This window comes from Schistocerca nitens, chromosome 5 (assembly GCF_023898315.1).
Source record: "Schistocerca nitens isolate TAMUIC-IGC-003100 chromosome 5, iqSchNite1.1, whole genome shotgun sequence".
Classification (NCBI taxonomy): domain Eukaryota; kingdom Metazoa; phylum Arthropoda; class Insecta; order Orthoptera; family Acrididae; genus Schistocerca; species Schistocerca nitens.
The window spans coordinates 748,507,585-748,524,513 of record NC_064618.1 but is presented as its reverse complement, the minus strand read 5'-3'; the positions used below and the strand labels follow the sequence as shown (position 1 = coordinate 748,524,513).

Genomic DNA, 16,929 nt, shown 5'->3' with positions numbered 1-16,929 from the left:
TGAACACATTACTGCACTGAAATGGTGCAGAAGTTAGATTGTACTTACACACACACACACACACACACACACACACACACACACACACACACTTATTTACAATGAACAGTGGTGTTGACTATTGATGTTGCTGCTGTTCGTAGATGGTTCAAATGGCTCTGAGCACTATGGGACTTAACATCTGTGGTCATCAGTCCCCTAGAACTTAGAACTACTTAAACCTAACTAACCTAACGACATCACACACATCCATGCCCGAGGCAGGATTCGAACCTGCGACCGTAGCAGTCGCGCGGTTCCGGACTGAGCGCCTAGAACCGCTAGACCACCGCGGCCGGCGCTGTTCGTAGAGTTGATGCATCTGCACCCCAGGTTTATGGCTGACTTCCCATCACAGGAATGTCAAGGAAGTCTTTTATGTAGAAAGACAGACTTCTTGGCAACATTTTTGTTCCGTATTTGGTAAGCCGAAGGTCAATAACAAAGTCTCGACTGCGAGGGAGCAATGTTGTTTTAGTTCACTGTATAAGTCCGAAGTGGATCGAGGGAGCTAAGATTCATGAGAGCAGAGCCGTAAGAAGTCATCTTCTTGAATTTCTGTGCACATGATACAGCGAGATCATCTTAACTATATCTACTCCGTTCTTTGTACGGTCGTCGAATGTTATTACCGGTTTCCAGTGAGCTCCTGGATCGGTATAAATTATTGCGCCATTGTCTACGTCAAAATCACCACTTTATTAGGCTGTATGTTTAACCTCTGTCTCTCAAATATTTATTTTTGATATAGTCTGTATAAACGAAACCCCTATAGATCACTTACTTGTCCGTGTTTGTCTGCCCGACTGTTCAAGAACCCTTTCTCAGGATTGGGTCGGCGTATCCGGTACAAATGTATGTCGCAAATTAACGTCTATGGTCCCTTGGCGGTGTAACAAAGTTTACGCTCAAAAGATTCGGCCATTCATGTCACATAATTTGACACTCGCAAACTGATTCATCAGAACCAATAGAATACTTCTCGTTGACATATTATCATGAAATTCGGCAAGAAGCAAAGTTTCATAGTACAAGTAAAATAAAAAGTCTGAAACTTGTTAAATTGTAGTTGTATCACATAAAAATATATTTTTGGCATTTGAACATACATTGCAGTCATTACCTGTCAACAGCATAATAGACAAACATTACTGCATGCGAACGTAAAATGTAGGTTGTTGTTGTGTTTTATTAAGTAAATAAGAAAACTTTTTATTAAATTTGCTCTCTCTAAATATATAGGCTGAAGTTTGCTCCTCGCTTCTTTTTGGGGGCTAATCTCAAGAACTGCTGTAGAGATTTTGATACGGTCTTGGAATTCCCGGGACCAGTATCTTGCTAGTATCGATATCGATAACAGGCAAAAATCTTTGGGATTCTCTATTCCCAGGATGTATGAACTAAATTATATTTCCAGTATGGATGAACTAATAAGTTCGTACGGTACCCTCATTGCTCGAGTGCTACTCGCACTTGGGTAATTTTTTAAAATTTCATGTACGTTAACAGTTAATGGAACTGTCACTACTCCTGTATTTTTCGAACTGTCAAAGTAAATAATTAGGTGAATTGTTACACCACTTCGTCTTTCACTTTGTTGTCAGTGGGATTTTCTATACTTAATGAAAGTTCGACGTTTGTCCTTCATAGTGAACTATGGGTGTATTCCAAGTGCCACCAGTGGACTTACACGTTGACAGAGTGCTTACGAGTGAAAAGACAATCGGTTTGTGGTCTACAAGCCTATCTTGAGCTATTGTCTGGCGTTGGCCTTAAACCGAAATTCAGCCATCAAGATGCGTAGTTTGTGTTTTACCTGTAACTACGAAATTATTTACCAAGAGCCGACGGTATGTTGAACATTTTCCACATATTTCATAAAACTATGAAACATGAATTGTTTAGGTAACACAGCAAGTACACAACAGCTGTAATTATTAAGTGCTGTTGAAATGAATGAAGTTCCAAAGTCTCGCTCTGTTCGGGTCCTGCATCGGCGACCTCCGCGTGCGCTGGCTGTACGCTTCAGTTAAGAACAGGCCGTCGCTCTGGAATTCGCAAACATATCGGAAGCCACGGGGTGGGGCTGCTCCGTGCTTTGTTTGGAGACCTGCCAAGCGATTGCGCAAGACAGAGGCAGGGGCGCGGGCGCGTTCGTCCTGTTCGCTTCGCCGCCTCGCGGCTCCGTCGCTCAGCGGATGCTGCGACAGTGCTGTAGTATCCTTAAAATCAACATCAATATTTCGGCAACTGTGCTGTGACCACGCGAGTTGCCGTGGTTGTATGTTGTGTGTTAAAAAAAAAAGTTTGAATTTCGTAATGAAGAATTATTTCAAATGGAAATAACGGTGCTACCAAATTTATGCACTTTACATATCTTCATCACACCAGTGAAGAACGTTTCTTAAATGTAAATATTCAATCTGTCTCCTTCCCACCCTCTTGTAACATGAAATTAGATAGGAAACTGCCGACTCGCAGAGGGTAGCTTATGATTTTTCGGAAGACACTGAGAAGTACAACTACCTAATTGTGTGTGACGTTTTCTCGATTTTCTCCTATGCGTCACAGAAACTTCACGTTTTACCATTGCCATGAAAATTTTATTAGCTGCGAGTCTTTTTGCTGCTTTGAAGACCGACATTTGTGGGCTGCTTAACTCTTTTGGGCCAGCTTATACCACGCATAAATGCGCGTGATGTCAAAAAATTGGACACGCCAAACATTTTCCGAGTAAAACTTGGATGGCTGTCGTCTTGTATTAGCCACGTAGAGTTTGGTAACGTGTTTACCGCTGCTGGGACGCCTCACATTCACAGATGTCATTATTGTTCTTTTAGAATATTTTGAGAGGTGATATTACTCTTAGAAACAAGGAAACATAGCTCAATAAACATAAGCCTGGAAACGCGTACTTTTTTTTAGATCCGATAGGAGGTACTCAACGTGATGATACCCATTCACGGCTGTGTATCTGTCCTTAGTGCATTGTTTGGATTACAGCAGTTATTCATGAAATACTGCTAAAACAAGAGGGTGACTCACAGATTACGCTGCAGCCAATCGTCCCACATTGGTTCCAAGATTTTGGTCCGCTAAATTTAGCACACGAAACTCCATCTCAGGAGCAGCAAATAGGTCTTTTACCTTTGGTGTTACTACAGAACCTGTGATCTTAAGACGCTGAAAATTCTGCCAAACAAGTTATTAAGCTGTACACCGCCACGTGGATATTACTGAGTGTGTATGGCGTCGCAATCACTTCCATTTGCTGAAGCACCGCGGAAAATCATTTGCGCCGTATCACTAGTGGAGTAGTAAGCTTTTATTGCTAACAACTGGTACAAAAGATAAAAAGAAATATACTGGACAATTCGTACGCACAAACAGCTCAATAACAACAGACACAAAAGCGAAACAACCTGTGTAAACGGGTAAAATAATTCGATACGTAACCAGACTTGGGAGAAATTTATTGTACTACAACATACACTAATACGAATGAAATTGCAGTACAAAACAAATCGAACCACACAGCTGACTGCAGACTACTAAATGCTGAGAGTAATATGTACCTGGGATGTTGTGATACAGAAACACATCAGAACACTTCGTTGGCCCTGATGACGGGGCGCCAATGCAACGACCCTGCTCATATCCACTGGAAAGAGTCTTTCGGCACCTCCTACGAACTAGTTTTCAGATCTCAAACTAAATTTTGGGTGGCTTACGGGATAAGCAATAACCATCAAAACGCGACAGAAAGTTCCAGTCTGTATCATATAGCGTCTACATCTGCGAGTACATCTACATCCATACTCCGCAAGCCACCTTACGGTGTGTGGCGGAAGGTACCCTGAGTACCTCTATCGGTGCTCCCTTCTATTCTAGTCTCGTATCTATTAAAAAAAAATCGCTGGCTCTATGAAAGAAAAACGAATTCTTTTATTCTACATGGTGATACTTAAAAACAAATAGAATGATATTCCTGCTTGCTTGAAGTGAATGTACTATTCGGTAACTTTCGCTGCCAGAGTAGCAGTACATGCCAGTTCTCGAACGACCTCCAAGCGGGTTCTCGATTTAATATGCCATACTGATCAGCATAATTGGCCGTTACAGCTTATGCTCGTTCTGCGGGTACCGTTACGATTCGCTTGCGTAGCAGAACTTTCGATTTTTTGTCACTGACAAAATAGAAAGTTAATTTTTGTGGGATATCAAGAAAAGGGGAAGAGGACCGGCATTAATAATCTTTCATGGAGCTTCATACGATTATTTTTGATCTACAGTGTGTCAGTTTTATCAAAACTGCAAAAATATACACGACTATATCTGGTTATTAACAGATAAATCCATAAATAGTTAATAATATTTGCGGTTAAGGCTTTAAGAATCGAAAACAAAGTATGCTAGGAATGTCAAGACTCAGTGGAGCGAGTTATCGCAGGGTGAACCGCTAGTTATGCCACTGCTTATGAATTGTTGTGCATTATCGGTAAGCTGTCTATTAATTCTATGTTGGAGCCGTTGGTGAATATTTGAACGACGAAATATGTTATTGACGCATTAATGAATCCGAAAGTACCTGTGCAAATGAACCATCGCATGACGAATCAGATTTTAGCTTCCCATTGCTGATGTGTAGGCCACAGTAATTAAATGTTTGATCTGATAGCAACAGCAGAACCTTAAAAGAATTTAAAAACACAACCAATTCTTTGTCTTTACTTTGGCACCCTAAGGTCGAATTCTTTGTATTTTTGATGTCAGAAACTGGAGGAATGAAATATGCTTATCAAATCTAATGTTGTCTCCACACCAAAATACATTTCTATCTTCGAAGATAATGAGGTAATATTCGGGTTAAACAGAGTGGATAAAGTAATAAAATCAAAGTGAGCGTACTATCTTAACTTGGAATACCTTGAGTGCTGCGCGTCGACAGTTGTGAGTTCTGCGGGTGGCCTAATCGGGCAGGCAAAAACGGAAAAAAGTTTCATTTATCATCGCACGTTGTGTACATTAGGGAAGATTAGAAAAAATCAATTTAGCGCTCACAATATCCTTTCACTGAAAAAGTAAGGTACGGTTGTTTGACAGTGGCGTTTATTTCATTTCCTCTCGATTTGAGGCATCTTGACACTCTCGTTTTTGTTGTCGCTGAAATCATTATTGTTCGAAGACAGAAACGTACCCTTTGTCTTTGTACGTTAATAGGAAATCATAGGAAGCAGAGCTGTTTGACATGAGTCACCTACTTTTTCCGGAGCAAAGGTTATTTGTCCTCTCCGAAACTACACAAATATTACTGCTTTAATGCTCATTTACTGTGACATTAGCAACTGATAGCCAGATGTGTGGCAATAGTAGTGAGATGGTTAGCGTCAGCATTCGCTCACATTTCAAAGGTAAGCACACAAACTCTGTAGTTTATATTTGTATCAGGGAACATAACGAAGAGCCATAAATTATGCATGACGTAGACATGTTTCCTGTAACCAGTGTTATCAGGATAAGAACAGAGGGGCGAAACAGGGAGAAGGCTCATTATTCTGTGTGTTTCTGTAGCTTTGTAATTTGCGTTAAAAAGTGGTTGTAAATGCAGCATGCCATTGAAATGAGTCCGTTTATCAAGTGACTACTCCTATGGCTTACCGCCAATCTTATCTAAACTATGTTATCTTTTAATTCATACCATCCCGCCCCATGACGAGCTTTGTTACTTATACGAACTTCCAGCATACTTTCGAAAATACCATTTTTGACTATGTTGCAATGATTTGAAAATGGGTCCCGGCCCGAAACTAGTCATAGAGTGAATAAAAAAAGTGAAATTTTCATTGTACTGATTGTTACTCTTATCACATGAAATTTCGTATTTCGTATGCTTTTTTTCGTAATGAATATCACATTTGTAGTTCATTACATTGCTATTGTTACCATTCTTTACTTTGCTGTATTTGCTTCTTTGCAGAAATAGTCTCCACATCTCCCCGCAACATAAACATTTTTATGGACTACAAACGAAAAAGTCTGATGGTGCATGAGCGATATGGCATTATAATAAACATGAGTTGAACAAACAGTGATCACAGTGTTTTGGAAAGTTGTTCTAATAGGAAACATGTTGCTAAATAATTCAAGAAATCGGATCGCAATAAAAAAAATTTGGAAAGATTTTCTAGAATCCTTAACTTCCTATTTTGTGCGAAATACGCGAGAAACGTCTTTCTCTACAGTAGCTTTTTCAGAGGAATGTAATTGATTACCTATTTTCAGCCAGGATCAAGTAGTCTGACACTAAGCTTAGTACGCGCTGCATCGACAGTGAGAAGGTAAAACTCTCGCTGGACTGGCGAGCCGGATAAACTGCCTTCCATGGGCACCAAGCATTACTTGGGGACCGGTGGGCGGTAGCAGTAGTAGTAATAGTGTAGTAGTTTCATTCATCCGTGAATTACTTTTATGAGGGTATTGGACATTACTGTTACGGACAAGAAAATTAATATATACAGACGTTTACATACATACAGGTACATTTTCGCAAGGATAGGACAGGTAGTCGGCCGTGGTTATACAATTAGGAGCCGGCCGAAGTGGCCGTGTGGTTAAAGGCGCTGCAGTCTGGAACCGCAAGACCGCTACGGTCGCAGGTTCGAATCCTGCCTCGGGCATGGATGTTTGTGATGTCCTTAGGTTAGTTAGGTTTAACTAGTTCTAAGTTCTAGGGGACTAATGACCTCAGCAGTTGAGTCCCATAGTGCTCAGAGCCATACAATTAGGAAACATTAGGAAGTAATTTAGGGAAAAAAAAACTAGATTTGGATTGCAAGTTGAGGATTAGAGCCTCTATCCTCCCAAATACAAGACCCGTTTCTTAACAACAGCGCAACCTCACTCGGTTTTCTCCTAGTGTGCAATGGTGTTATGTTCTTCTGTTATGCCAGACTATTTTCTGCGGCAGCGTCTTGTATGCGGCCCTCGCTTCTCCCAATTGTTCGTGCATCGTCCAGTGTTTCACAACCTGTCACGTTTAAGGGCCGTACACACGCACTAGCCAACCGACGGCTCGACAAATAGGACATGTGTAGGCGCTTTGGCCGACCGACCGAGCAGCTTTTCCTGTCGGGCCTTCTGTTGGGCACATCCACAATTTCACCCAGCGGCCCTCTGTCCCCGCAGAACTTCATCCACCAAATCGTCCCAACCGCCTGACAAAACTTCGTCTGTCGTCATTGCGCGCAGGATTAAAAGATGTTCATTGCACATGACAGAGTGCGAAGCGTGCGAAACAACAATGACAAGTTTCTGGAGAAATTTAAAGTTTGCAGATGTTTATGGGGCACGGCGTGCGAGGAGTATAGCAATAGAGCAACAAAAAATGAAGTACTTTTTAACGAATCCAAAATGGTTTAATGTGGCACATAGAGTAAAAGATATGTATATTATGAATAAAAGTCCGTCGACCATCTCTATATAGATTTGTAGGTTTTATTTCCGATACTTATCGGAAATGAAATCTAAAAACTGAAATAGTGACAGATTAGATCTTAGATTTCATTTACGATACGTATCGGAAATAAAATCTAAAAACCAAAATGTAGACAGTCGATGGACTTTTATTCGTAAAATAAATTGCTTCACTGTTAGAAGTGTTAAAAAAAATTCGGCCTACATCCAAGCCTTCTGCTATGAACAGCAAAATGCTTCATTTCGTATGTTCCTGTTGTATTTATTAGATGATGTGCGCTATTGCCATTTGTAGTCTTTCTCGTAATTTGCAATTAGTAGGAAACTTACAGAAGACATATTTTATGCTACTTACATAAATAAATGCAACTTACATAAATAAATGCATAACGTTTAGAGAACACCTTTGTTTTACTTAGTTTGTTTTGCCAGGATGTGTTCCCTCAGGCAACTGTAAATCACGTTGCAGGTTTCAGGAACCATTTTAAATAACAATAGTGGGGATACAACTGCACTGAATTTAGGGTCCTCGTAACTTCTGTTAGTGGCTAGAAATGGCAATGTAGCGAACAGTCATTCCTTACAGCCCCTCTCATGACTACTCTTCTGCGTTAAGAATGGTTTGATGATGATCAGCAGCTCCGAGAACAAGTTCCATCCATTGTTATATACTTACAAAAATCATCGACACCCTGTTCCTTAAGTGACAAAGCGTGGGTAAATTTCTTTGCCTTCTTAGCTCTACAACGAGCAAATCAAATCCCAGTTTTGTTTCTGTGTAAAACCAGGCAGCATCTCGTTGAACATAACCTCAGTGAACAATTTGCAACCGGCGATAGGAATAGTGCGACGCTGTAATCGCTGAGTACGGTCCGTCGGGGCGTGTAGGCTGCATACGAAATTAGTCTGTCGGTGCGTCGGGTCTTTCAGTAGCTCACAATTGGAAAATTTCGCAACGGTTGTTTCGGAAAACGCGGATCGCAGACGCGGATATCTCTGATGATGATTCAGACGAGACGAGACGAGGCAGTATATAGCGACAGCGCGTAGCGTCCCCTAATCATCTAAACACGCAGCGTGTAAGGCCGAGGCTCCGTAAACAGAGCGGCCAGGGCCACGCCACGCTACACCACGTCAGTCCGTCCACTGGCAGTTCGTCAAGGCGCAGAAGTGCGCGTGCGCGGGGGCGTCACCGCCCAAATTACTGTGGCAGCAGCAGCAGTCGACCGGTGGATGTCTCGCACTCACGACATGTGTTTCTGCCGTTGCAGGAGCACGTCCAAGGCGTCGTACCTGGCGTACCGGCGGGAGCGCGCCGAGCGATGCCTGCCCGCGCTCGAGGGCAGCTACAAGCGGACCATGTCGCCCCCGGGCGCCGAGGACGGCGTGCACCCGGGCCACGCTCCGCCGCCACCGCCCGCCGCTGCGGAGGACCGACTCGCCTCTCCAGGTGCACATCCTCTCAATTACTAGTGCCGTCACACACGTAACTCTCCCCGAGGCCTGCACCTCACGTGACTGCTTTGACTCGCTCCGTCGACACCGTTCATAATCTGGAACTTTCTGTTCGTAGTGGTGCGTCAAAGGCATTTTATTTGTAAAGGTCCGTCTCGATCATAAATTGTACAATTCACAATTACAGTTTCGACCATTCCAATCTTCAGATCTGTTACAAATAGAAAAACAGTGGTTTAACCAACCAAGTTCAATTAGCTGAAGCATAATCTAAAACAGGCCTAGTGATACATAAGAAAAATAAAAATGTCAACAGGATTACCAGCCATACATAACGTAAAAATATTCTGATGTAGGTATCGACGTCAAAATCTAAATATCTAGGTATGTAGAAAGTGCTGGTAATGGCCTAGATGTGTTTAGTTTTTGTACAAATAACTGAGGCCAGTAAAGGGAAATATAGCTTGGCTACACGAGTAACAGGTATCATAAATTGAACAGTTAAAATAAATTTACAGTACAATACCCGTGTACCCTAGCTATAGTGCCCTCTACTTGCCTCAGTTATTTATATAAATGTTAGACACATCCAGGCCGTCATAGCACTTTGTATGTATCTTCTAGATATATAGATTTTTGGCTTTTATACCTACATCAGAATATATTTGTGGTATGTATGGCTGGTATGAAGAGCTGTTAATCTTGTCAGAATTTTTATCTTTCTTGTGCAGGCCTGCTGTAGCTTTTGCTTCAGCTCATTGAATTTAGTTCGTTACACCACTGTTTATGTACTTGTAACAGATGTAAAGATGGCAAGGGTCAAACCCAGTAATTGTGAACTGTACAATTTACATGATCGAGACGGACCTCTACAAATAAAGTGCCGTAATCTGATCACAGCTTTATTTACACACTTTGTCTTCAGTTGAGCAAAAGCTTTTAATTGTGTAAATCACAGTATTCTTATAAGTAAACTCAGAGCCTAGCAAGATCATCCTTCTGTGTGCATTTTATTCAGTAATGAATGCATCTTTATGGATAAAGAAATTAATTTAAAGTGTATATGAGGGGCAGTCAGACAAAAACTAGACAGACGGAACAAAAGTGATTGTCACAACTGTTAATACATTTATCCTACTGAGACAAACTAGTCAATGCCTTCACAGTAAAATCTTTGCAGTTGCCTACAGAACTGTGATTGTGCCCAGGCACGCATCCCTTCATCCGAATCGAATCGATGGCCACAAATGTCTTTCTTCAGGGCTTTAAAAATATGGAAACCACACGGGCAGACATTGGGATGGTACGGAGAATGTGTAAGGGCTTCCCAACGAAACTTCTGCAGCTTATTCAAAACGACCTTCCCGACATGGGGGACCGCACCAGTTTCACTAGAAAGCTCTTACACATCCCCCGTACAGTCCCAAACTCTCCCCGTGTGACTTCCATATTTCTGGGCATTCGTTGCAGTCAATTTGCTTCGGACAAAGACTTGCAAACATTTTTCCATGAAGGCACTGACCGTCTTGTCTCACTGTGGAAGAAATGTATTAACAGTTATGGCACTTCCTTCTGAAATGGTAAACAGTTTACTTACTTTTTTTTCCATCCGTCCAGTTTTCATTTGACTGCCCCTTATATTATTGCTGTGATCAGTGAGCCAAGAATACAGTTGAATCAAGGTTAAGATGCCAATACATCTTGTTTAACAGGAGTCTATGTCCTGTTGTCGTTGCAGAGAGCGAGAGCGTTACTTTTGTTAACGGAAATCTTCCATTGTTGAAATGTTGTGGTTCTAAGTTTACACTTTGTGACATTATTTTGTTATTTGATTACATACTAGGTTAAAGTTTTCTTTGTTTAACATTAAGGTGTAAGATTAAATTTGTACTTATACCACATAACTGTGTACTGCAGAATGCGAACGACTTGCTGTGCCGGAACGAGCAGTAGTAGAGGAGAATGAACAGAGAGAAGACAGACAAGAAGCAGCCTTGCCATCACCTCTTAACCACAGCAAGTCATCTTCGGTGCCCAGTTCCGTTCCTCCGACAGTGACTGACGATGGCACACCTCTGGACACGGGACCACCTCCTGACAGTTTAGAGTTAAAGAACTTGTACGGTAGTAGGGAGCTCAGGGCAGAGGACGAAGAGGACTGTAAGTCACATATAGACAGTGAGCAGTCGTACAGGCTAGGAGAGGAAATAGAGCGGAGTGAACAAGGTTCGGAGGCCCGTTGGGAAGACAGTGCCACTGAGAGTACGCGTGGTGAGACAGAGAGCCAGCACAGCCAGCAGAGTGTGGGGCCTGTGGTTACTGAGCAGCTGCAGCTGGTGCAGCGTTCAGAGGTCGTCTTGCGTGTCAATGCAGCCACCAGCGATGCTGCCTCACAAACTGAGCTGGACGAACCTCCGTCCCCAGTCCGAACACAGTCGCAGTCGCATCTGGAAACCTCACCACCACAGCAGCAGCAGCAGCAGCAGCAGCAGGAACCACAGCAACAACAGGCACCACAGCAGGGGTGGCCACCTGCACGAAGGAAGCTGCAGGAGGAGATAGACTGTGAGGAGCTCTCACTTGATCTCGCCAGCAAATTGCCACCAACTGACAAGTTGCAGGGCATTCTTGGTAAGTCTTTATCCTATGTTTCCATAGTGTGTTTTAATGTTAGGGCTAGTAATTTAGCCATGAAGCTCAAAACTGTTCAGAATATTGTTCACCTTGGAATTCGTAGGTTTAAGTCTAGAATGAATATCATATTAAGTGCAACAGAAATTTTTTTCGTACATGAAAACTGTAATTGTGCCCCACTGTTTGAAATTCAATTGGAATTAACAACAAAGGATGCAAATTGTAGTTTCAGCACTCAATGAAGTGAAAGCTGTTTTACGCCCAGACACTAATGGTGAAAAATTAATTTAGTGCAGCTTCTACTCATTAATATTCATTCTGAATTACACACTTCTTTAAGTCCACTGCAGTGAAAAGCGTTGCAGGCTGTTTAACTTCATTACCTCTGAATGATCTTATCTTGATCACTCACAAATTTCTGTCTCATTCCGTGTTGCAGTTGTAATCATTCCTTAACACCAGCTGATATGTAAATATTGAGGAAATGTGATTAAAGTAAAAGCTATTAAATCAGTTTTCTTTTTTTCTTCATCTTTGTAATGTAGGGAAAAAATGCACTTTTAAACTGCCTTTATTTGAAATTTGTCACTTTTATTCCTGCAGAATGACACAATTTAAAGAACTTTTATTCTCCTTATTTATATGAAGAACAGCTGTCTGTGAAATGGCACATGTGTTGTACGTAATAATGTCTCAGCTTCGATCATCTGTTTGGTTGTGATACTTACATTTTTACTGTATAATATCTGTATTTTATCATTATTAAGTCATGTTCCATAGCTGAATTATTTATTACAGGCTTTTGAGCCTAGAAGATATGGTGAACCTATACTGAATCCATATTAATAAATATTGGTCTGGTACAGGGTCAGGCAAGGAATGATTATTATGCAGTGTCCTGCACCTATTTAGGTGAATGCTAGGCTGATCCCTTGTATCAACACTGGTTTTTTTCCCATTTGTCTGTATTTTTATTGTCAGGCATAGTTTACATTATTCACAGAAAAAAATAGTATACTGATTTCTTAGACTTTCCTACCAGAACGGATATCTGTGTGCAGAAACAAGTGCTACATCCATCAGTGGCAATGTTTTAGTACGTTCGCTCTCTACAAAGGACATAGGATAATGCCAGGAAGGAAGGGGACATGCCATTGGCGATCATTGCTGCCAAATGCTAAATCTCTCTGATGCCTTAACTTACCCAGTTTTTAGCCAATTGTGCTCACTTCTCTATATGAGTTATTGTTTCAAAACTTCACCTAAAACATGCAATTCAGAAAACTGCTTTACATAACTGTTTCAGCAGTGTACAGTTACTTACAGGACAATTCCAGGCTGGTTTCGAATTCATTACTATGAACCAACCATAGTTTTATTATTATTATACTAACTCTGTTGTAATAACCTTACTTGTCAGTAAAATGTGAATTCCTGACAGAAAGCAGATGCTCACTTTTATTTCTTTAACTGGAACCATTCTTTAAAATAGGTTGTACCCCATCACTGTGGAAGACTGCTAACAGATCATTAGTTGTTATGAAATAAGTACATTATGATGTCACATATTCAATTCACTCATTCATTTTTCTAAAGGCCACACATAATTCAAGAAATTTTGTTATAGTTCCAGACCCTGATCATAAAAAGCCTACTGATTATGTCAGTGATCTTTTCCGTATTGATGTCACATTACGGCCAAGAGGACCTCTGAGATCTCATTCTTCCCAAAGCAACAGTAGTTGTAGCAGTACCACTGGCGCAAGCAGTTGTGCTAGCAATGCATCCCCTCCACCATCACCAAGCACAAATCAGCAGTCTGAAGCAAACAGCAGGTCAGTAAAATTTACAAAACTTGATTGCATTGTCTATAACATTATGGGACTAACAGTGGTAAAATTGTAATTAGGCAAACAAGTAGCAACATTCCATCATTTTTGGGAGTGCATCCACCGTATTACTAATTCATGTACTGATATTTTGGCTAACAACTTTTAACAAAGCAAGTGCAAGAGTTAGCAAATCCACAGGGCTTATGAAGTAATAATATCCCAGATGTACTCCTGAAAAATGATGGAATATATTTGATCCACCAGGAAAACTTCAAGAAATAAATACCAACAATAGCTACCACTATGAAAAACTTTTACTTCAGGATATTAAATAAACTGGTTTTAGATATTTTACATAGCTGTTAAATATTAATTATTTTCAATGGATAAATGTACCACAATGAACATTCTGTATATGAATTCAGTCTATTCACTTCAGCAATTAAATTTTTTTTTTCTTTTCCTTTGTTTCCGAAGGGAATGTTTGATACGTTTGATTGTATGACAATGCAGCTATTTTCTTTTTTAATGATAATCACATTTACTAAAAACAATTTATCTAAGTTTATTGTTATAAATTTTGACCACATATCTCGTTTTAAGTATCAAGCATTACTTAAATGCCTTCCCAATACTTTGATACAAATTCATAACTCTTGCAACTTGTGTGACAGGAAGAGGCCGAGTATAGCTTGAACCCTAAAACTGTCAATGATACTATTATAGTATTGTCCTACTATGGTATAGCAATCTGTAACATCACAAAAGAAAGTAATTTTCTGTGTAATAGAATAGGCCAAGACAGATTGTAGAAGATATACTAAATTCTAGGGTGGTTTTCATACCACTTTTGTGCAACTAAAATGAGTGTATTGTTAATTAATCCAGTCCATTAAGCATTGGAATATTATACTTTTGTTAATGCTTTAAGAATTTTTCAATTAAAATTTCCCCAGACTAAAGTTGCCAGCATCAAATTTACTCATATTCATAACAGACTGGCATCTTCTCAATTTATCAGATTTATTACATCTAACCGAACTCTAGCATATTGCACTTCAAGATCTTTGTATACTGAAATATGCTTTACTTGTGAAATACACTAACTAGTCATCATTTTCTAATACAGCAATGATTTTCCAGCCTGCACAAACCCTTGTAGTCCATGTCTTACAACATCATTATCCAGCTGATATATTTAAACTTGCATGTTGATAGTACACTAGACTCTTGCTAAACTGGTCATTCCTCGCACATATGGGTGCCAGATTAGCGGAAGTGTCGCATCGTTGAGAGTTTCTTAAACTTAGTATAAAAACATCAAATCAAAAGATACATTCATTTTTACAGAAAACTTAGTCCTTGAGTGTATACATGCATATTAGTATCACTCGACATTTACTCTGAAAAATGTCCCAGAGTTTTGGTTGTCACAATGATGATATGCGACGGTAGCATGCTTTATCACACAACGCCTTTACAAGCATTTCATAGGTCCTGCCATGTTTCTGATTGTTGCATAATGTTTGTAACGTCTCCAGCTTCAGCACCAGCAGTTTGACATATCCTCATGTTCTCTCCTCCTATGTCCTCTTCTTCATCAATTTCATCGTACCTTTCCTGTAAGCATATGATTACCCCTTTTCTGCTGAAGTTTGGTCATAAATAGTTGCTCGTCCAACACTGTTGCCAGCAACAATGGTTTTCTGTGAAGAACCTTAGTTCAGTTTATATCTAATTCAGAGTTTCTGCTTTAGGTCTAGCATAATGTGTTTCACTTTAGAAGCCATGATAGTGATCTGTAAGGAAAGTCACAATTTCAAAGTGTACAGAAATGTTGAACATTGTAATTAACTAACAACATTGTTGCAGATGAAATTTCATTATTGTAGGTGTCATTTCAAGTTGAACAACTAGAAGCTGGAAGTGTGCTGAATTACTGAGAGGCCTGGACTAGTGAGGGCCGTATTAGCGAGAGTTTAGTGCATTTCTTTATTTTTTTTTTGTTTTGCTTCTTATTAATTAAAATGTCGTGTATCATCTCAGAATATGCAGCCTGTCCTGCCAATAGTGCTCATTTGAAGTTAAATTTCTTGTTGTAAAATCGGTGCCAGTTTTCTGATTTTGGTAGGAATGTTCCCAAGAATGACAATCGCTATTCTGTTTTTCATTTATTTTAACATTTTCTGTTCTTTGTGTGTTATTTTCTCTGAAAATGAAATTTTAGAGCAGTTCTGATGAGTATCTTTTCCCTGGGTTTAGTAGCTCAGTCTCAGTTATTCCTGTATTCTCTGTCCTTTCTGAATTAAATTACATCTGTCATGTTTGTGACACTACTTACACAGAGTATAATAAAACTCACAAGTCATTCAATACGATTTGTACTTCAGACTGTACTTTCTGATATTTTTCCTTTGTAATTGACAGTATTTTCTTCCTGTTGTCCAGAGACATATACAATTCCATTTTGTGGCACAGTGTGTGTAAAAATGATATTTTCATCTCCTGCTGCAAGTGATCACCTTGTTTTGTCTCCTGCTGAGACTCTAGGTTTTCTGAGGGGATAGCATATGTTTGTAACAAGTTTTCACTTTTATTAGTCCTAGTTGGTTGGTTGTTTGGGGAATGAGACCAGACAGCGTGGTCATCGGTCTCATCGGATTAGGGAAGGATGGGGAAGGAAGTCGGCCGTGCCCTTTCAGAGGAACCATCCCGGCACTTGCCTGGAGTGATTTAGGGAAATCACGGAAAACCTAAATCAGGATGGCCGCACGCGGGATTGAACCGTCGTCCTCCCAAATGCGAGTCCAGTGTCTAACCACTGCGCCACCTCGCTCGGTATTACTCCTAGATTTTGTAGTGTAGCCTACAGTTCAACATACATACTTACTAACGATCATGGCTTAAGATGATATATTCAAGCATTTTTATTTTCTTTTTGAGATTTTAGTGGATCAAAAGGATAATGCTTCATTTTCTACTGATTCATCACATAAAATAAGTCTGTTGCATTTACTGCACTTCAAAAGCTTTTACCAATCATATGATAAACTACATTCCTTTCCTATCCAAGTTACAAAGTTATGAGCTGTCTGCCTTCCAGTTGAGTGTATTACAGTCAGAAATGTGTAGAAAACCTCCACCACACACGACCACACACGTTACCTTTGCTCATAAACTTGCCATACCTTTGCTCATAAACTTGCCATATTTTCATGTTTGATAATTCTCATCGCTTTTTTCCCATTACACTATGTTGTCAAAGCTACAAAGTAACTCTTTTATATTTTTAGGGACAGCAACAGCAATCCGGTGAGCCCATTACCAGCTACCTCTGCATATTTCACCACATCCGAATCAAAGGCAAAGTTCCTTACACAGTATGGACGAGACATGAGTCAATTAAATGGCCTGAATGACAACAAGGAACTCCATCAAAAGAAGGTATGAGTTCAAGACTTTTATATGGACAGGCATAATACTAAGTCCAGAATTG

General features: G+C 40.2%; 1 protein-coding gene across 1 annotated transcript in view; it reads left to right on the top strand.

Annotated features, from left to right (window-relative positions):
- Nucleotides 1-16,929, top strand: part of LOC126259979 (protein Shroom3) — a 365,788-nt gene that overhangs the window by 342,381 nt on the left and 6,478 nt on the right. The window contains exons 10-13 of the mRNA XM_049957111.1: nt 8,784-8,962; nt 10,885-11,598; nt 13,229-13,436; nt 16,727-16,877. Of these exons, the coding sequence (XP_049813068.1) occupies nt 8,784-8,962; nt 10,885-11,598; nt 13,229-13,436; nt 16,727-16,877 (1,252 nt within the window). The remainder of the gene's footprint in view (nt 1-8,783; nt 8,963-10,884; nt 11,599-13,228; nt 13,437-16,726; nt 16,878-16,929) is intronic.